At 37.3% G+C, this 21,545-nt stretch overlaps 1 protein-coding gene across 1 annotated transcript in view; it reads right to left on the reverse strand.

Moving 5' to 3' along the window:
* Nucleotides 1–21,545, reverse strand: part of ADGRV1 (adhesion G protein-coupled receptor V1) — a 267,326-nt gene that overhangs the window by 166,834 nt on the left and 78,947 nt on the right. The window contains exons 53-72 of the mRNA XM_075740373.1: nt 19,985–20,240; nt 18,091–18,299; nt 17,107–17,280; nt 16,491–16,673; nt 15,577–15,756; nt 14,780–14,944; nt 13,371–13,488; nt 12,650–12,773; nt 11,370–11,508; nt 11,046–11,231; nt 10,475–10,707; nt 9,838–9,986; nt 9,537–9,738; nt 8,816–9,035; nt 7,402–7,641; nt 5,764–5,913; nt 4,444–4,917; nt 3,521–3,664; nt 2,122–2,293; nt 1,599–1,734 (exon numbers count right to left, since the gene is read on the reverse strand). Coding sequence (XP_075596488.1) covers nt 1,599–1,734; nt 2,122–2,293; nt 3,521–3,664; nt 4,444–4,917; nt 5,764–5,913; nt 7,402–7,641; nt 8,816–9,035; nt 9,537–9,738; nt 9,838–9,986; nt 10,475–10,707; nt 11,046–11,231; nt 11,370–11,508; nt 12,650–12,773; nt 13,371–13,488; nt 14,780–14,944; nt 15,577–15,756; nt 16,491–16,673; nt 17,107–17,280; nt 18,091–18,299; nt 19,985–20,240 — 3,854 coding nt within the window. The remainder of the gene's footprint in view (nt 1–1,598; nt 1,735–2,121; nt 2,294–3,520; nt 3,665–4,443; nt 4,918–5,763; nt 5,914–7,401; nt 7,642–8,815; nt 9,036–9,536; nt 9,739–9,837; nt 9,987–10,474; nt 10,708–11,045; nt 11,232–11,369; nt 11,509–12,649; nt 12,774–13,370; nt 13,489–14,779; nt 14,945–15,576; nt 15,757–16,490; nt 16,674–17,106; nt 17,281–18,090; nt 18,300–19,984; nt 20,241–21,545) is intronic.

Raw genomic sequence — 21,545 nt, forward strand, 5'->3', positions numbered from 1 at the left:
GATGTCAAAGTTGAGAGAGGAAATATGAAATATGAACAGTAAAACACCCAAGCAGAATAATTTCCAGTGGCAATCAATGTTGGCTGTAAGAAAGTGGATTTAAAAAAACTGTGTAACAGTAGAGGGAAGAAATAGCAACCATACAAAACAAGATGTAAAGAGGTTCCCCGAAAAATGTTTTTGCAATGATTGGATCAAACAGCACTCCACAGGCTTAATGCATCATGAGTCAGCACAGGATAGAGAGTAAAGGATACATAAAATAAGATCTTCCTGAGAAGATGGACAGGCAAAGGAAAGTATGATGTCTTTCTATTGGGGTCACAACACAGGGAGATATATCGCGATCTAGCAGCTCCGAGTCATACCAGTTTTAACCGCAGAACCAACTTCCTGTATCAAGGGAAAACTGTGGGGTAGACAGGTGCTAGGAGATCTGCAATTTTAGCCAGGAAGCTAGAGAAGGAAGGGAAGATATTTTAAAACTTCCAGTGGGGCTTTGAAATGCTAACTACCCCCTCACAACACTACTGACAGTAACATTTTCCAGATTTGAGCCTTATTATCAGTATCAATGTAAGCTCTACTTTGCTTATATTAAATATATATGTTCTGATTAGAAAACAAGCATAGAGACCAGACTCTTTGCCAAACCTTGGGTCTTACACTTATTTGTAGAACTGACCCATTGCTCACTACAATTAGACTGTGATTTTGGTTAACAAACTAGACCCTTTCCACCACTAAGGAAGCCAAAAACTCTTCTAAGTAATGGTAAGCTTTACCTCCTGTGGGATGTAGTCTTAAGTTTCCCAGGAAAGGTCATTCTCGTATACTCAAGGTACACAGGGTAAATACAGAGTGCTCTGCAGACACTAGCCCACAGGACCAACAAGCCTAGGAGAAGGGCTCAGTCGTGGGATTTTAGCCATCCTGTTCATTCCTCACTTCCTTCAGATTTACCAATGTAATTGTAATATGGTGAAGCCAATACCTTTCTCCAGATGCAAGTCTACTCTATGTCCCAACATTTAGCGATCAATGAGCAAGGAAGAATGAAAATAAAATAGATTGAAGAATAAATAACAACTTAGCTGAGATGGAAAACTATACTAAATGTAAGGGCTTTGGGTTTAAGAATAAAAAGTGATTTCTATATGAATTAGGTATTTGTTTGAATATTCCTTGTTTCAATTTATTTATTTTAAATATTGTTTGTTATCTAAGATCTTCCGAATATGGATTTTTAGGGATACTAATGAAAACTGTTAGCGTTCCTTTAATTCTTCAGCTTCCTGGCTAAAACTGTTAATCTTGGTTCTTCATTTTCTCAACTGTCTCCATCACTCTAGACAGATTCCAGGCACCTTGGATCCCAGCGATATGAAATAGGAACTGGAGAAAAGCCTCAGTTCTGATCAAGTCAGATCCGCCCTACTGACACTTGTTTCCACCGGAGACAAGGCATACAAATTTATGAAAGAAGGCACAACAGCTAGCTAGCTACCTGCAATTTCATAGGGGTTTGTACAAGGTGTATATCTGTACATAATTCTTACAGCATCTGTGCAACTCAAAAGTACCAGTAATATCCTTACCTCAGGCGAGCCCCACCAGACACATTGCTGTGCACTGCCATTAAAGTGATGGCAAATGACTCATGTTTATTTAGGCTTGGAGTAGCCTGAAATGCAATTACTTTACTTTGCTCACCAGAAGAAAATACAACAGTACCTGAAGGAAAAGAGAGAGTGAGAGAGAACACAAGTCAAAAATCACTAAGTAAGAACCCTCTTCTTACCTGGGAACGTGCTGAGATAGGGACTGTAATCACAATCCCCCTCCATTTAGGAAGAAGAAATCTGCATGATAAGGTCTTTCCTATATAAAGCTGTCCTTCAGGGGCATAGCATTGTGCCCACTTCCCAGGCATGTATCTACGATGTTTAGTTCTATTTTTGCTCATAAATTAAACATATCCCTTACAGATAAAAAATAGAGCATACCATTTGATTCTAATGACTCTTCATTAACAGAGGAAGCATGTAGAGCTACAAATAATTAAATGTGGTATCATCACTTACACAACTTTCCTAGCTGTTTCCTCAGACAATTACTTACCAAATGGAGGAGTAATATTGCCTGGCTGAGCAAAGTCAGCGATTAGGTCTGGTGGGTATCCTGAAATCCAGCTGACTATTACAGAGCCATAAACTCCTTTTCTGGTTATGACAGCCTGGCCGGTCCCTGCTACAATGTCTGTAAGTTGTAAAATCACACATTCAAAGCCGACCTGTAGAAACATAATAGATTTTGTTATGGGAAATGGAATAAAAATGGGCAATAACATATGTGAAAGTGTACTATAGTTTGTAAAATAGGCATTTTATAATAACTATGCATATATATATGTATGTATGATACATATGCACATGTGTATATATATATACATACTTCCTTCACAACTCTTTAACAAACATTCTACATCTGAGATTTTTAAGAATTAGATCTCAGGGAAAAGGAACCAGTATGAGTGACATTTCACTATTGAAAACACTGAATATAACATTCTGTGTCTCTTGTTCAAAAGAAAACCAAACAAACCTAACCTTAATGCTCACAGGCAACAAGTGTAGTACTATGTACATACAAACAGATCTAAAATAAATTATTAATTGTGTATCCAGTGAAAAATAAGTTGTTGCCACATAACATTGCTCACAAAATTATTCTTGCTAGCATGATCTACTTTTTGTTTTCTTTGAGCAACAAGTGAGACTGAAAGGATAATTCGTACATTCTAAAAGCAATAATAAAGGGATATATGGTAGTAAACAATGTTTAGAGAAAGATCATTTTAATTAAGTTCAATCACAAATTAAAAGACAGAACAGTGTTTCAAGACTATTAAAATAATTCAATAAAAACTTCAACAAAAATTTAACAGATAAAACCCCACGATGCTATTGTCTTTGCCTGACAGACAAAAAGGGAACTGTAGCACATATACCATATCAGAATAGGCAAATTCTCTTTTCTCACTCTCATATAAAATAGACAAATGGAAAGTTTCCCACCCAGCTAAATACACTGTCGACTGCATTAAAAACCAGCATGAGCTCCACCTCTTTTTGCACATACTACTGCATATGTGTTGTTATTTACTTTGGGGCTGCCATACTTAGAGCAATAACATTATCCAGAATTAGTTTATTTTCCTTTAAGTCTCAGAACTTCCATGTCATGTAAACAAAAGTATGAATTAACCATTATATTTACACTATTTACATTTTTACAGATGAAGAGACATTTTCAAACTCTACACATTTCTGTAAGAATTTGTATCAGAGAAAAGATAACATACAGTACAAGTAATAACTGGAAAAGTCTCGTCAGTCATTAAATTGCATTAATTGCAATGATGAAAACTTCAAATTGACTTCTCACAGCAGCTATCTTTTGTGATGAAGTGTACCTCCTTTCTGTGCTAGAAGTGTTACACTGCAGCCAGTCTACTGACCTGTGAATTGGCAGCTTCCTCAGGAATAAGCAGAACAGCTGACTTTGCTTTTCCTAATATTTTAGGCACATCCTTGGCACTTCCCCTAACCAGGCTTACATTAATCAGTTCCAGCGTAAAATTCAAGCCCAGTAAAAGAAATGCCTTTGAGAGAGAATTTAAACAAAAAGGTAGAAATTTAATTCCACTAAAAACCTGATATCCAACAGTTCAAAGAATTAAGTAGCAGCATAATCTGCAGATCTAGTTCTACCTGCATACAAAAAGCAGTGTTTTCAAGACAAGTCTTCTGTTGATTATGTTTCTCAAAGAAATACAGCTCAAATGTCAACACTGTGAATACAATTTACCAGTAGTTTGTCGGAATGTGAGTTTGTAGAGCAACTACTGCCATTTTTTTAAATTCTATCTAACACAGTGGGCCTCAGCTTGGTTTTAATTCTTAGGATTAAAAGCATGTAAGATGGGCGTAAAAGGATGTAAGTGTGGATGTAAGACTGTTATAATAATAACAAGTAACCAGGGAACACAGAGAACTGAAGGTAAATTTATCTGCTGCTTCATGAGTCAGCACTAATAGATCGCCATTTACAATCCAAAAGGGAAACTAGACAAAATATTTGCATATGTATAATAATAAAATATTGAACTGATAGTAACACAAAGCAATGACAGAAGGAAAAAACTGAATATTTGAACACGTGCATAGCAGTGATTTTGCAATTATTACCTGAAAATGTGATGTTTAAACCCAGTTCTACTCCATAAATAGGAAATTCATATTACTAAAACTATCTTTTCTGTGGATACTTCTTCACTGTGGATACAACTGAGAGTTTAGTATCTTCTTCCAGCACGTTTGTATTGTGATGGACACAAGGGGAAACAATAGATCTCATGGGAACTGAAAGGATAATACAGACCTGGCTGCGTATTGGCACTCTTTTCACTCCAAAGCTGGCACCATCTTTTACTGTGAGGTATCCCACCTCATTCTCAGGTGCAATTAGTGCTTCTTCATGATAAGACAAGATGTGGTACTCAACAATCACTTCTCCAAATGCCCCAGCATGCCGAGTTACATTAATCTGAACATACCGATCCAGGTTTCTCTCTACTAATATTGACTGTTGATCAGAGTACAGGGCAAACACTCCATGGGGATCATCATTTGCAAATACATTGATCTTTGAAATTCTTTTCTCTTGGTCTAAATCTGCTCCACCTTCTACTGAAACCAGCTGCACCACATAGTTCTCATCCAGTTCTGGAACGTCATCAGGTAACAGGTAGATAATTATCTCAGCTGTACTCTGCTGGTCAGCAATGACAACAGATCCCTCTGTCCTAAGAAAGTCACCTGTGATGTCAGATTCACTGCGTATTTCCCAGTAAACCTGAAAGGATTTTACAAAATGCATAAAACAAAAGAAAGCGAAATTACCCACAGAGTCAGAAATGTTCATATTCAGGATTCAATATAGATAGGAAACGGAACAGATTGGTTTTAAGTAGGTAAAACAGAAATCGGTTTAGGTATGCATAGAAAGAAGCACACAAACTATCTTATGAAAGGAGCATGTGGTGTTCCTCTAACAGGACTATGAATGTGAAGATTTTCTTTCTGTATCTTCAGAAGGTTTATTTAAAACTATATGGAATCTCTGAACCATTTAAAAAATATTTTTATTTTTGCACCAAGACATCCTTGCTGATTTTCCTATTTCCAAGATTCCTCACATCAGAAAGGGGTGAAGATTCTCATTAAACACAGCAGATGCTTTTATTAACTATTTTTTTTTTAATTAAACAAATACCTGTTAAAATTCTGACTTCTAAACAACTTTATGTAAAAATCAATGTGAGTGATGGTTGAAAACAGTCTGATTCTTACTTTTAAGTGTGCCTGGGAAAAAACAAACTGTGATCATCTCACAGAAAGCTTCCTATGTAAGTATGTGCTGTTCTGTTCTCCCATCAATAGCACACGGAGAGAGAGAGAGAGAGAGAGAAGCACTGCAGTACTGTTTTTCTTTTTTTTTTCCTGACCAGAGGACACTGAATCTGACTCTCCAAACCACGAGTTCTAGGGCTGAGACCTTGCTAAACTGAGTCTAAAAGGCAACATTTCAAAAAGGAGTTTGAGAAACAAGCAACTGAGAGGCACAGAAAAAAAATATTCCTCTATACATTGATAAGGTGATTTCAGATTGTACTGTTTATTAGGAAAAGAGTGAGAATACCGTTACGTTTCCCATCGTGCCTTGAATTCGTCTGACAAACAGTGTAATACTTCGTGGTCCTTCTGCTGCTGAGGGTTCTGTATAGTTATTCTCAGCTAATGATTCAGGAGCAAACTGTACAATCCCATTGGGATCACCAAACTTCTGTATCTGTAAAAGAAGTAAACAAACCAAAAATCAGAAATGTAAAGTGAGTTGTACTCTTGTTCAAATCATTGAGATTTTTATTGCTAGATGCTACAGGGCACATATCTTTAGTTCTTCCTGCCGAGTTTTCTCCTCTTAAGAAGACTCAAGAGTACATTAGTAGTTAGAAGAGAGAATGAGAGAGTAAAAAAACCAACAACCCAGTAGACAGGACCATCAAGTTATGAGAAGGGTGTGATATCAAGCCCATGTGCATGCGCACACATGCACACACGCACACACACAACAAAGCAAAATTATATGAAATCTATGGGTAACTTGCTATTTTGTGAGAAAATCCTACAATGATACATAAATAAGTTGAAGCAGGATGTAAACTGAACAGTAGTCAAAATATGATGTTGCCAATAAATGCTTTGATTAATGAAAGCATTATACATAAACAAATTCAGGCAATGACAACGATTTTGTCCACTGAGTTGAGCCTCACTCAGCTTTAAATAACTTGTAAATTATAAATGGTCTAAACATGTTTCAGAGAGTAAAGTAATTTTGAAAGTATTTGGAAAACATATCCCATGGATACAAGATACTAAGAGACAGCAGAGAAAGTATGAATGTCCCCTTTTCAGATTTTCAGCACTATCCAAGGAAGAAAAGGACAAAGTTTTATTTCAAGTGCTTTATCTGAATATTCTGCCATTAAAGCAGGAAATGCTCAGACTCCTTGGGCTAGTACAGAAACTCTTCTAACATCATCCATATTAGATGTTTTGCAAATTCAGCCCTCTGGGACAGAGCTCATCCACATCCACCTGTGTGAATTACTAGGTGCCAGAGGACTGATTCATTGGCATGCAGGCTGGCACATTCCAGTCCAAGGAATAAACTTGGGTCCCTGAAGGAGAAATTGAGGAGTCTGTGGAAATAGGAGCTAATTCCATCAACACTCTACAGACCAGAAAAAAAAAAAGGAAAAAAATTCCAGTTTCTAGGAAAGATTTATTTTTTTTCAGGCTTCTTATAACAGCCCTATAAATATTTCCTTAGTTGCAGTATCCCTAGAGCAGTAATTTGTCTTTGACAACTCCCTCTGCCTTCTCCCACAAATTTCTGCATTTGTCTTGCTCTGCAGTAGTCAGATTCATTCCCTTATTTTTTATATGATAACTGGAGCAGAAAAAGAGGTCTAGAAGGGATGAACAACAAACTGACATTTAGAAATGAGGACCCAATCCATGCTCTCTCCAAAGAGAACCACAGAAATCTGCAAGTAAGAGGGCCAGGTCAGGGGTTATAGACCAAATTTTACTGATGGATTCTTTGCCTTCTTTTATAAGAAGTGACGCTGTAATAGTTCACCTAAGTAGTACAAGGGACAAAAAAGCCAAATGACAAGCTATGCAAAAACTATTATTTTTTCAAAGCTCTGCAGGACAAATACCAATATCAACAAAGGTCTCAGAAGAAAGAAAAGCAATAATGACTTACTACTAGTGTAATGTTGTTTGCCTTAGGATCTATTTCTGTTTCACCTTTCATGAGACTCAGTCTAATGATGAAGATCTCCTGAACCTCAACTTCTTCATGAGGATAGATTTGTAGATTAATAGCTCTCAGACCTCCTTCTCCTTCTCCAAAATAGAATGATCCATTTACAGGGTCACCAATGTCACTATTCAAAGGAGATAAAACCTCTTCTGAATTGGGTCCCAAGATGTCCCAATTAATCTGTGGAAGATACCAGTTTCAGATTTAGAGTGGTGACATATTATAATAGTTCCCCAGGGGGAGAAATCAGAGAGTACCACAAGTGACAACAAAATCCTTGTATCTGGTAACTAGCTATGTTTAAATCTTTGCTGTTAACACAGAGTACAAAATATTCATAATTAATCCTATGTGTGAAAATACATAATCCTTTGGAAAAACAGACATGACAAACTACAAATGAAAACTTTGAAGTGTTAGTTAGCCACAATGCCAGTTTATGAAATTCTAGATGTTAGTAAAAGAAGAGAAACTGAGATTTCTTTAGCACATAACAGGAAACACACAGCCCAGTTTCCATTTCTCTCCCCTTCATGATTTGTTTTGCAAAGCTCCCCAAATGAATACTCAACACCAAAACCATTAGCTGTGAAGTGTGATATCAAGACAGAAAAGAGAAATATTTTCTTATGAGACTGCAATAAAAGTTTTTAATCCCTCAAATAATGACTCTTCATACTTCCTCAGCCTAATTAAAAGCTAGAATTTTTTCAAAACTTCCCACAAATTAGATTGCTTTTGAGGAGGTCATATTCAGCACTTTAGAAATATTATTTTGGCCTTTTTAATTGTTTTCCAGTTTTCTAAAATGACTTTTAAAAAAAGACAAAGAAGACCACAGCAATTTTTATATGGGCAGAGCAGGAGCTGATGGCCTCTACTGTCAATCTTCCAGTCATTGGCCAAGACTATGAAACCGCAGGAAAGGCCCACCTTGGTTCAGATTCATACTTTTACTTTGTCAGTGGTCTGTATAAAGTAAGGAAAAGAAGTATAGAAAACTCTCAATAAACAATTTACTGAAAAAATTTTGACCACCTTTAGGAAGTAATTCAACTGAATTAAATTAAAGTAGTGGTGGTGCATGAAATTAACCATATTGTCAATGGGATTTGGAGCTAGTTCAAAACAAAGTACACCAGACAATAATAAAAAAAGTGAGCAGGAGGAGATAGAGAAGATGAAAAGGGTAGCAACATTTTCTGTTATACTGCAACTACATGCATTTCATGCTTAATGAAAAGCTGCAAATATCCTATTAGAAAACTGTCACAAAGAAGCTCTTGAAGAAAAATGCAGCAGCTTTTTGATGTAGCCAGTGGGAAGCATTCAGCCTGTGACAGCCAGAGCCCACCTGAGTCTCCCCCAACAATCTTCCAGTCCTTTCCAGCACCAGGGATACTGCTGTGGGTCTATCAGGATTGGGAAGTATAATTCGACTTTGGTTGAGAAATCGGACGATGCCCTGGGGGGAGTCACTTTTAGCAATAGTGACCTGGCTCACTAGGTGGAGCCCAAGGATTGCTCCACCAGTGGCTCCTGTCAGCTGGATTTCAAACTGCTCCGCGAATTCACTGCATGGAAAAAGAAAAAGAGATTCTGAGACATCGGAGGGGAAAAAAAAAAGAAAAAAAAAATTAAAACTGTACTTAATAAATCAGTCATGCATCCAGCTGGATCTGTTTATAGGTATACAGAAGTCATCTCTGTAAGTGTACAGAAGAAAATTCCTGCCATTTGCATAGAATGGTGATATCTGAAATAATGTTCTCTTTTCTACTCATCTTAGATTAAAAAAATTACGGCAAAATATTTTATTATTCACAGCAGTACTATTAACACCCAAAATTTCTGATAACCTAATTAAAAAAATTCGTTTGTGTAAAATTTATCAGGAACTATGAATCTCTAATAATAGCTTCACACCCCACACCCTCCCCTGTAAATTTAGGTGATTTTTCAGCACTGCAGAAATTTGTTTTTCGGTTCCAATTCTACACACAGGCACACTGCACATGCTAAAAAAGGATTTCTCAGAAGTAAATCAGTGAATAAATATCTGAAAAATTAATTACCTTTCTTCATCATCTATAATGGTGATATAAATAAAAGTCTGGTTCTGGCCATGATAAAAAATGACAGAATTATTATGGATGACATAGTCAACACCATTGGGAAGTGCAGAAATACTTCGAGAAAGAAAATCAGCTGTTACATAGCCATAAGTTCCGTGCTTTCTCACAACAGGAATCATGATTAATCCAGCATCCTCTTCCACTGCAAGAATAATAGAGAAAAAGTTATTTTATTTCAAAATTTATGCCATAGCCACAGACTTATTTGCTAAACCACAATGAAAACTTAAGGTAAACTTACCCTGTAGAAGGCTATACTGTGGATCAAATTCTATGATGCCTTCTGCATTATCACTTTTTGCTATAGTGACTCGTACTGTGGAGATATTTCCTATTACTGGAGGTTGATCCATCTGTAGACCATTTTCTTTTATGGTAAAATCAAATCCACTTGCAAGAACATAACAAAGAAAATTACATTAAAAAATCTTGTGAAAGTATTAAGATGCAGATATGACAATTTGTCAATTACCAAAAATACTTTTATTTTCTGACAGTTGTCACTGAAGACTTTTTGATGACACTTTTTCAAACCATTATATTTGCAAAAATAGTATTTTATTCCCAGAAATGCATATCTTTAATTTTTTTCTTTCTCATTTTATCTTCTTATTTGAATTTCATGCAACTTGACAACTTGTATGTAATGTATAGACTTTTAGCCTTAATAAATCTTAATCAGCAAAATCTTTATACTAAGGTTAAAAGAATTGGGTTCCCCATACATCCAATTTCTATTATGATTATGTTATAGCTGTCTTATGAAATTTTACAGTAAACCATCTGAAATCCAGTGGTCACTTTATGAACGCACATCAGATTCCAAATATAGTTTTTTCTTCTGCTTGTAATCAATTAACTAGGAATTTTATCTTTACCTTCCTTGGAGTTCCACTTTGGTAATCATCACTGAAAAGTCTTCAGGACCTTCAGGAAAGTCATCATCATGAATTTCAACCAAAATCATTTTACTTTCCTCATGTGGTTCAAACAATAACTCCCTTACTGAGGGAGTGAAATCAATTCCCTCCTCTGCAGTCCCATTTATTATTTGAAAGCAAAGATGGACTTTGCCATAGGATCCCCTGGAACGCACAATAGTGATGTTAACCTGAGGGAAAGAGGACAAACATTAAAAAAATGGCTTTGTTATTTTGTTACAGTTGCCTTTAAGAGTCTGTTCTAAAGGCGTCTTTTCAATGGTTCTGTCAGGTAGCAACTATTGGCTTTAGTAAGTACAGAGTACATATAACTTAGCAGATAGCCTTCTTTCTCAGAGTATTAAAAAACTCCAAAAGCCTCAGGCAGACATTCTGGACTCTGTGCTATGATAAATGTAGAATAAATCTTTGATTACTTTTTTTTTTTTTTCTTAAAGCTAAGCATAAATCTAGCAACAATATTATTATCTATCAATATTTTACATAAGATGGAATTTTAATCTAATACCCATTTTTCTTCTTCTGTTGTTTGCAATAGTTCCTGCGAAAATGTAAACTCTCCATACGGAAAATCACTGGCAGCCATGGTAATATTTGCTGTGCTGCTAGATTCATTTATGAGTCCTCCATCACTGATTCCAGTTAGTTGAAACTGGTAGTAATGCTTCTCCTCAGGATGGTCGTCATCTACAGCCTAGGGAGAAGAATCAGTCAAAGCTAAAAGGATTTAAACCATTTCCAGAGAGAGATATATAACTAATTTCTAACCAAGATAGTAGCTAAATAAAAGGAAGTACTTTAAATAGCTACTGGTGTAAAATCTCTCATATACCTGAATTAGAACAACTGCTGCAGACTGCCCATCTCGCATTGTCACGGTCCCTGATGTCTCAATAAATTCTGTATGATGAGGAGGTGTTATATTCCAATATATTATGATCTCACCAAAAATCCCTGGGCCACGTATCAGGCTGCAGGTAAGAAGACAAACACAGATTTAATTTTCTACCTTTAATATTTGATATCCTATCCAGTGACAGACAGTATAGCATATCGTGCATGAAAGAAATGTTATCAGCACTGTGAAGCTTGCATTTCAATGTACTAAGTCACTGTTAGGATCTTTACAATAACATTTCTGCAGTTCTGTTCTATTTCCCTGTGTTGGGACGCATCTTGAGCTGTGTTTTTACCAAGAGCGCTTTAAAGTTTCTTTGCATGTATAACCCAAAGGTGGGAACTGAAAATTGAGCTTTCTTGGTTCCATTCTGCTTTTCAGGAGATAAACATGTAAAACAGAAGGGAAATGGGACATAAGGGTAATGCCCAGACACAATTTGGTTTTTAAGGCTGAAGAACACTAGAATACTACTATGAGATCCCTTGAGAAATGTTCTGCCTGCTGCTTGTCTAAAAACCTAGAGCCTAATCGTACTCCTGACATCAGTCTTGGCGAACTAAATCATGGCAAAAATTTGTCTATACCTAACATGGTCTACAACTACTACTGCACAAAGCATCACTTTGTCTTTTGGGCTTCTCAGGGCTGCATGAGAAGCTGTTCTGTTGCTTATAGTTGCTGGTTCACCAAGGGAAAGTGTCGTAATCCTTTTTTTCCAATAATCTTGGAAGGTATGGTAACATCTTCATTTCTTTATCCTGTTTTCACTTAACTGAATGCAGTGAAATAATTGCATCTTGTTTCAACTAAAAATCCAGTTGCTGCTTTCATTATGCTAGCCATCATAGCAATATACTGAAATACAGGCACCAATCCTGAACTGAATCCTGAAAAGCACAAAGCATCTTCAAATGTCATTGATTCTCTTCCCCCCTTCCTTCAATTAGAATCCTCTTTCCTTTAATGCATCAATGTGGCAAATAATTTCAAGACTGAGAGGAATATTTAGAGCTCCCCAGCAATACCAAAAAGACACATACATAGTATATTCTGCCCTTATTTAAAAACAAGCATCTAATTTTAAAAATTGTTCTGATTTTATAAGTGATAATGAAATGCAGCACTCAAGAAATTCTTGCCAAATGTGGAGTCCCGTAGCTTTTGAAACTGAGCTGTTGTCCTTCCTTTGGAAAAACGATTGATGCACCTACCTAATAAGAGCAGTTCCGTTATAATTTCCTGAAGGTTCTCCAATCAGAACATGCTTGGATGAATGGGCTATCCCAACCACCCCAGAAGCTCCTTCATCACCCAGAATAATGATGGTTGCCACACCTGTGAAGAGAACAAATCTTCTTCTGGTAAATGACAACTAACTAATGAGCTAACTTTCATAAATATTGTGCCATGAGTGGTGAAGCACTGGCTTCCCAGAGAGCCCTTGGAATCCTCATCCTTGGAGATATTCAGAATCTGAGTGGACAAGGCACTCAGCAACCTGATCTAATTGTGAAGTCTCCTGTTCCCTGAGCAAGGTCTTCAACTAGATGACCTGCCTGGATGGTCCCTTACAATGAAATTATTCTATGATTCTTACAGGTCTGAACCTGGTTTGGGTTTTTGCTTCTTTTTGTTAAAGAATTCTTTATGGACAATGTTAACTATCTGAACACAAAGTCTACACCAAAAATTGAGAATGAAAAATTATGATCTAGAATTCTCTTTGATTTCTTCAGACAAGGAAACAAGTTAGGGAAAAAGATTGACAGTCAAAACTGCTACCAACTAGCTGCACACAGAATATATAAGCACTGAGGACTAAAATAATATGAACAGACTTACTAGAATTCTCATATGAAACATCTCAAAATAGAATAATGAATTAATTAATGAATTATTCTTTACCATTAATTATATGAATTAATTCTTTACCATTTACAGGGGATATCTCTGTATCACCAGTAGAGACTAGTTGAATGGTAAATGCTTCATTCCCCTCCAGCAGACCATCTTGTACTGCATGTAACACAATCAACTTCTGGGATTCAGTCTGCATTACATAAAGATCAGAAGATATTATATGTATGTTAAGCAAAACTAAAAAAAAAAAAAGGTATTATTAAAAAAAGTTGTTTTCTTTAACAAATCAAGTGTTAAGCATGCATATGCTTGGTATATTCTGTAACTTCTTTTTAAATATGACATTTCTGATTTGGCTGAAATGTAGTAAAATTGTCTCTCAAACATTCTGTGCCACCCCAAAAATAAGCCAACTATTTTCAAATGAATAACAATTGAAATTACTTTTAAATTGTATTCACATAGAAGTTTTCAACTTAGAAGAAATTTTCTATACCAAATCTTTTCCATCAGAAAGTGCATATTCAATAGAATACATACATTCTAAGGATCATCATTATTAAGATTAAATATATAAGATCATAGCAAATTCCTGTCTAATCCACATTTTTGTCAGTGGGTAGTAGCAAATGCTTAAAATAAGAATATAGAAAAAAATGTAGATATATGTTGTATAACTTCAGTACACATGTACACATGTATTCTTACACGTATGTACATATAAGAACTTGAAGGAGGAAAAACAATGTCCAGGACTATCAGTAGAGAAATGATAGCCAAATGATGGCAATACTTTGCTGGTTGCTTACAAAAAAAGCTATTTTCCAGCTTATTAAAAGTAAAAGAAACAACTTGTGTTCAATGCAAAATAGCCTTGTACAGATAGAAGAGATTATGCTTTATGTTAAAACACTCTTCTTCATTAAGTATTTTGAGTAGACTGTAAAAGACCAATATGAAGATAACAAAAATAGCTTGACAACATTGAGTATTTTGGCTCCTACTTCAGTTTTAAGCTGTCATGAAACAAATCAAATAACACTGTGCAGTTTGAATGTCACTACGATGTTTTATTATTTATTTTTTAAAATCTACAAATTTTAAGCATTTATTTATCCTTCTCACCCTTCCAATATAAATTTTCTCTTTCAGTTGTCTGATACAACAATGGAATAAACATTTCTGTAATTACTCTTCACAGTCCATTGTTCTTCCTCTTTCTTAATTGTAAAAATGATTCAGATCTGAACAGCCTATCTTCCTGATGATTGCATTATGCTGCCTTAATAAGAGCATGTCAGCTTTCCCTTTCTGTTTGAAAAAACACCACATACTGCTAACCCACCAGATCAAACCGGCCTTTTCCTCATGTTATAATACCCTCCACTTCTATAAACATGTTATAACAACCATGTAAACATAAGAAGAAGAAAGTATGTATAAATCTAATAGCAAATAATTTATTGCAATATCAGAAATACCTCGTTGAAGTGAAGGGTACCATTCAGAGGGGTCAGATCATATCTGGCTGCTTCCTCAAGAATCCATAAGACTTTGACTGCTCCTCGTCCTCCTTGACTTCGACTTACAGTGAGCAATACAACTGCAGCAGAGTCATCAGATGTCTGAGGTTCCTTCACTGTTACCTGATGAAGAAAGAAAAGGAGGAAGTAAGAAAGGCTGTAGCAAAAAGCATCGATACAGTCTTGAGATAAACAACAAAAAACATTATCAATGACAATGTAAAATAAGGACAAGTGAAAATCAACAGGAAGATAATAGACGTGAGGGCTGTGGTGAATTCTGCAAGCAAAGATTAGTCACTTGTGTTATTTCTGTACACCCTACGATTCAAAACAATTACAGACAATGAGTCACAAGCCAGCACAGCATCAGCAAAATGGAGAGCAGAAGAATCACTCACTGACAAGAACTGAGATGCCTTTCATATTTGCTTTCCAAATTTTACTTTCAGTAATGCAGATTACTACAGAACCTTTTCAATATTTGACAAACTACCAAAAATCCTACCTGGGATGTCCTGAATTTTTAGTATACCGAATTAATTTGATTCAGTCATGCAGAAATCTACCTCTATGCAGCAGCACCTTCATTGTTATTACCATCCTGCACAGCTAGATGAAGACAAGCACTAATATGCCTTTCAATGAAGTCATGTCTTCCACTGCAGTGAAGGCTTACCAAAATTGTCTATGCATTAGAGACACAAACCCACCACCACCTTTAGCAGAAAGAGTGCAACCCAAATCAAACTCACATTCTTTTCTTCAAACCCAAATACTCCAACAGGGGAATCATTTGGTGGAATAGCGACAGTTACCAGGGTGTCATCCCCAAGTCTTGCACCACCTGTTACCCTCACCAGGGCAATCTGGAATATCTCAAGGAATTCAACTTCACTGTCATCTATGATTGTAATTTCTATTTCTCCTGTAGCCTGAAGAAATTGTTTTTTAAAAAAAAAAAGAGCAACAAAGTTTTAGTTATAATATTCTGTGAATTGTTTGAAAAAATCTGAAATTTAAAATAGGTAAATTTTATCTAACAATAGATAAACACACTTTGTTCTGTTCTGCTTATTTCTTATCACACCTGTATACTTATAATAAGATAACAAAATTTCAAATGTGGTTTTTAAGTTCATCAACGTAAATCTTCTATGTTAAAACCAGCAGACTGCTCTGCTTTGGCACTCAGTAGAAAGCGCAGGTAGACAATACTGTACTTAAGCCAAAATTCTCCTCACAAAGTATATCCTCATTTGCCAAAGACCAGTTCTGTTCACTCAAAATCAAAACCCCTTGTGTACACTAAGTATTGCCAGGGCAGCATGAAATTTAAAACTATATGTAGAACACAGCTAAGAAAACATAGAGGCTTATTCTGAGAATATATAAAGAAGATAGGTTATGTTACAAATTCTCAGTGTAACAGGCTTTATTACTAGAAATTATGTCCACTTGTGGAGGTACCAAAGGCATACAATCCTATTTGGTCAATGCTTATGAACATTCTGCTTTTCCATGTTAAAGAAGTGAAGTAAGGAGTATCATTCACATACATAAGGCCATAAATAAAATGTTTTCATGAAAAGATGTAAGATCTTCTGGCAGGAAACATCAGAAACTCTTAAACTGGTAACTCAGAGACAAACTTTCAGCAAGTGCATACCTGCCCATCTGCAAACGTAAGGTTTCCAAATGATGGTGTGAAGTCTTCAAAGCTAGCAGTTGAAAGAATGGCTTCCCAATACAGAGCTGCTGACCCAAACCTCCCAGCCTGTCGAACAACTGGAAGTTTCAGTGTGTTTTGAGGTGGTGGTACCTCATAACCAGCAACAGCACCAGTTATATCCTGTAAATTCAACAAGAAACTGCTGAGTGTCATGGCAACCTTTTTTGCTGGTGGTTTTTTGGTTTGTTTTTTTTTTTTTTTTTCCTCCATATTGACTTGCTAGTAAAATAAATGAAGAAATACATCATCACTTGTAAATTGGTCTGAATTTAGCATTGACCTTGCTCTAGCAAAGGTCTGGATTACATGACCTCCTGAGGGCCCTTTCAGAATATTCTATGGTACCAGTTTTAGCACTTCCAGCTCCCTAATTAATTTCATATATTAATTGTGAAAAAACTTTTAAGAAGGAATTGTTTGTCTGGTATCTGCTTTTTTATCCTGAACCATTTAGTGTCATAAACCCTATTAGAACACTATCAAAACTGGTCTGAAAACACAGACTTTCCTGCTGGCATGCTACTTTTTATATTTTTCATTCAAATTTACTTACCTTTGTAACATTGAAACTGAATACTCCTCTGGCATCATCATTTTCTTCAATTGTTATTTCAGCTATTTCTAATCCAAGCCTCTTCACGCTTGGCTGACCTCCAGTGGCAGAATCGACCAGCTGCACATCAGTAATATTGATTATAAATCCTTCCTGTAATTCTGGAACATTGTCCTGCAAAAATATTTTTAAATGTCACTGTTTCAATAAAACGCTGTAAGTTATAATACATGCAGGAAGCTGACTACTTGCAGGTTGCTCACTGTTCAAAAATTCTCAGCACTTGGGACAATATAACTAATCCTTTGCTTCACACTGTACAAAAGGTGAAAAAGACTACCTTTGCTGAGCTTTAGAAACTGAAATTGGCAGTCAGATTCCAGATCTGTAAGAACAGTGGAATCACAGAATCACAGAATGGTTTGGGTTGGAAGGGACCTTAAAGATCACCTAGTTCCAACCCCAAATGTACTTTCCCCAAATGGAAAGTATTGCTGGCTGTCACTTGTTTCTCCTATGTATAGGAAAGGCGGTTACATTTCAGAAACTAAGCCAGAACTTGAAAAGCAATACCTCCATTCTGAATATATTTAAAGGATGTACATATTTTAGGTGAGTAACTAACGATTCCTGAACCACAGGATAAATATGTTAAGAGGCATGTAAAGTAAAATAGATCCTCTGTAAAAACATGCAACCAGTTAAAAAACCAGCAAGCACCTAAGACATTTATAATTTTTTACTTTGTCATTATTATATGTTAATTTGGGGACTACAACAAAACAAAGAATTTGGTTCATTCCTAGTGATGAGTACTCAAATTGTTTTGAAAGAGATGGCTGCGGTTCTTAGTAGTACAATTCTTACTAGTCTGACAAGGCAAGAATCCCACTTTAGCCATTTCTAGAATGCTAAATTCTCTTCTGGTAGAGAGACAGTACTATTTTCCCTTTCCTTGGCTAAAGTTGTTGTTGGACTACTCACAGGCAAAATAGTGACTACGACAGAAGTTATTGTTGTGTTCTCTGCCATAACAATTGTCTTCTTTTCCAGTATATAATCCTCATTCTCTGTTGCTTGGTTGGAGAGGGGGAGTTCAAAGTTAGGTGCTGTGCTCAGCTGAACTGCAATCTCTCCAACAAACCCTTGTTCTCGAACAATTTGTAAAGTAAGAGTAGTTGAATTCACTTGACCTATAACAAGGAGAGGGAGAAAATCAAGTCATGATTGTTGTAACCCTTGTCCTTCTTGATTTTCAGCTCACCTAATTATACTGGAGCTGCTTGTAGAGCCCACTTCCATTCTGCTTAGCACACAACAATACTTGAATAATTCAATGACTTGGGCAAATGAGCACATACAAGTGGTGTGAACACCACACAGTGTCTACATCTGCAAAGCATTTTAAAACTGTATCTAGAGGGAGAATAACATACGGAATATTTACAGTTTTAAATGTTTGCTACACAAGCTGTTACTTCAACATTGCCATTTTTGTTCAGTTTTCCTTCAAAACTCCCGTCTCGCTGTTTTGCCTGGGCTTTACATGCCTAGGGGATCACTACTGATTCCAATACAGAAAGCAGTGTTGGAGGCAGTCACTCTGGCTGTAAATTTTATATTTCTTTAACTCAAATGTTGATGAAAATGAGATACACTTGTATCAGTCAGGCTCAGATCCCTTTTGGGAAAGCAGATTTGCAATTTTTTTTTTCCAGTAAATCACCAAACACAGCATTTGGCTAAAAGTGCTGGGTTTATGACTGGAGAAATAGATAAAAAGCAAGAGGTTTTCAACTTTGGACTACTTTCTGTTACTTGTATTAACTAGATACCGCTTCACAGTTAGCATGTGTATATAAATCATTAAAAATAAAACCTCTAAAGATTGGAAAAGAAACTGTGCAGCAAATGAAACCTGAGAACATGCCTTGAATCCTAACTTCAAAGTACAAACATGTGCGTATGTGTGTATGTAAGGAACCTACAGAATCCCTTCACAGTACTTCAGGTGCCAAAAAAGGGGCAGCACTAATTCACTTTAAAATAGAACTGGTGAGGAGGTTTCATCTGCAATAATATTCTGATGGAAAATGTATTTTTTCATAAATTTTGTTTCTGAATATGGACAGAATATTAAATTGCCAGGAAATTTCAATTGGGCTTTTGAAGTATGAATAGCCCATCAGGCAGCTGCTGGAAAACCACCAGGCTGGTGGAATGCCAGAGCAACCGGCTGCCAGGTCCCAGGAGGGCAGGAGGCCGAGCATCATGGCGGTCCTCCTCTGGCCCACTGCCTGGCAGATCCTTTGCAATTTCACTTGGTGCCTGGAAGGAAAAAGGACATAACCCAATCAAACATGCAGCTGGCAAGCAGGAAAAAACCCTGATTCAGTTGTCTTGAAATGGAATTCACTCTTGCTCTGCTTCCTTCCTTCCCCTACCCCACAGAACAAAAAGCTTCCCTTTTTGACCCAATTCATGAGGAAATTCTATGTAAATTTTTTTTAAAAATATATTAATTCCATTAAACGGGCAAGTTTGGCTTTTCATCCAAACAGAATTATTTTATGTATTAGTGAGTTGCAACACAAGGTGCCAGGATTTTAATAACTTACACCCTAAACAAAAATTACTGGATAATGTTGATAAATGCAATGTGAAATACAGCATAGAATGTATGTAATGAAATAGCATAGTTACATATTTAAAAGGATATTTCTTCTAGAGATGTTGTATAGAATAATGCTGAGATATGTATACACAAAATATATATTATATACATTTTTATATATATATATAACCAATGTTACAGCATCAACAATGCTGACTTTGAAAAAAGATGTATTTTTTCCCAAGAATCAAGAAACAGACTTACCTTCCGGCTCTGTGACAGTCACAAAGAGAGACTCCATATGCCACCCAATCACACCGTGTGGAGAGTCACTGGGTAAAATGGTGAGCACAGCTCTTGCCCTTTTGGGATCAATCACAGCTCCTTTTGTGGCATCCCGAACACCCACAGTGGTAACGTGGGTGAGTGTGATTTCCACGGTCTCTGAAAGCTCTGCAACACTGTCTGCAAGAATTGTCAGGGTGATTGTGGACAGGGCCTGACCTTCTGAAAATGTAATCTAAAGTTTCAGAGGGAGGGAAAAAAGAAGGCAAATTTCTTTTCAATATTGTTATATCCATTACTTTATTGTGTAAGACTCTATCAATTAAAAAAAAAAAAACAAAAACCAAAAAACAACAAAACCACCACCACCCAAAAAACCCCCAAAATATTAAGGAAGTAAAAAATTAAATAAATATGAGATTGTGGTGGGTTGACCCTGGCTGGGGGCCAGGTGCCCACCAGAGCCGCTCTATCACTCCCCTCATTCACTAGACAGGGGAGAAAAAGTATAACGAAAAGCTTGTGGGTCCAGATAAGGACAGGGAGAGATCACTCACTAATTATCATCACGAGCAAAACAGACTGAACTGAGAGAGGGAATTCATCTAATTTATTACCAATCAAAACAGAGTAGAGGAACGAGAAATAAAACCAACTCTTAAAACACCTCCCCCCACCCCTCCCATCTTCCCGGGCTCAACTTCACTCCCGGCTTCAACCTCCGCCCCCCCCAGCGGCACAGGGGGACGGGGAGTGGGGGTTACGGTCAGTTCCTCACGCGGTGTTTCTGCCGCTTCTTCATCCTCAGGGGGAGGACTCCTCTCATCGTTCCCCTGCTCCAGCATGGAGTCCCTCTCACAGGAGACAGTCCTTCACGAACTGTTCCAGCGTGGGTCTCTCCCATGGGAACAGACTGCTCCAGCGTGGGTCCCCCACGGGGTCACAAGTCCTGCCAGCAAACCTGCTCCGCCGTGGGCTCCTCTCTCCACGGGGCCACAGGGCCTGCCAGGAGCCTGCTCCAGCGTGGGCTTCCCACGGGGCCACAGCCTCCTTCAGGTGTCTCCACCTGCTCCGGCCTGGGGTCCTCCACGGGCTGCAGGTGGAATCGCTACACCCCCTCATCCTTCCTCCATGGGCTGCAGGAGGACAGCCTGCCTCACCATGGTCTTCACCACGGGCTGCAGGGGGATCTCTGCTCCGCGCCTGGAGCACCTCCTCCCCTCCTGCACTGACCTGGGGGTCTGCAGAGTTTCTACATCTTCTCCCTCCTCTCTCTGGCTGCAAAAGCTCTGGTTTTTTTAACTTCTTAACTATGTTATCACAGAGGTGCTGATTGGCTTGGCCTTGGCCAGTGTTGGGTCCATCTTGGAGCCGGCTGGCATTGGCTCTGTCGGACATGGGGGAAGCTTCGAGCAGCTTCTCTCAGAAGCCACCTCTGTAGCCCCCCCGCTACCAAAACCTTGCCACGCAAACCCAACACAGAGGTTCAGACAGACAGGTAACAGAAGGACTCAAGTTGAGAAAAAAGCAATGTAGTAAA

This window comes from Balearica regulorum, chromosome Z, assembly GCF_011004875.1.
Source record: "Balearica regulorum gibbericeps isolate bBalReg1 chromosome Z, bBalReg1.pri, whole genome shotgun sequence".
NCBI classification, from domain to species: Eukaryota; Metazoa; Chordata; class Aves; order Gruiformes; family Gruidae; genus Balearica; species Balearica regulorum.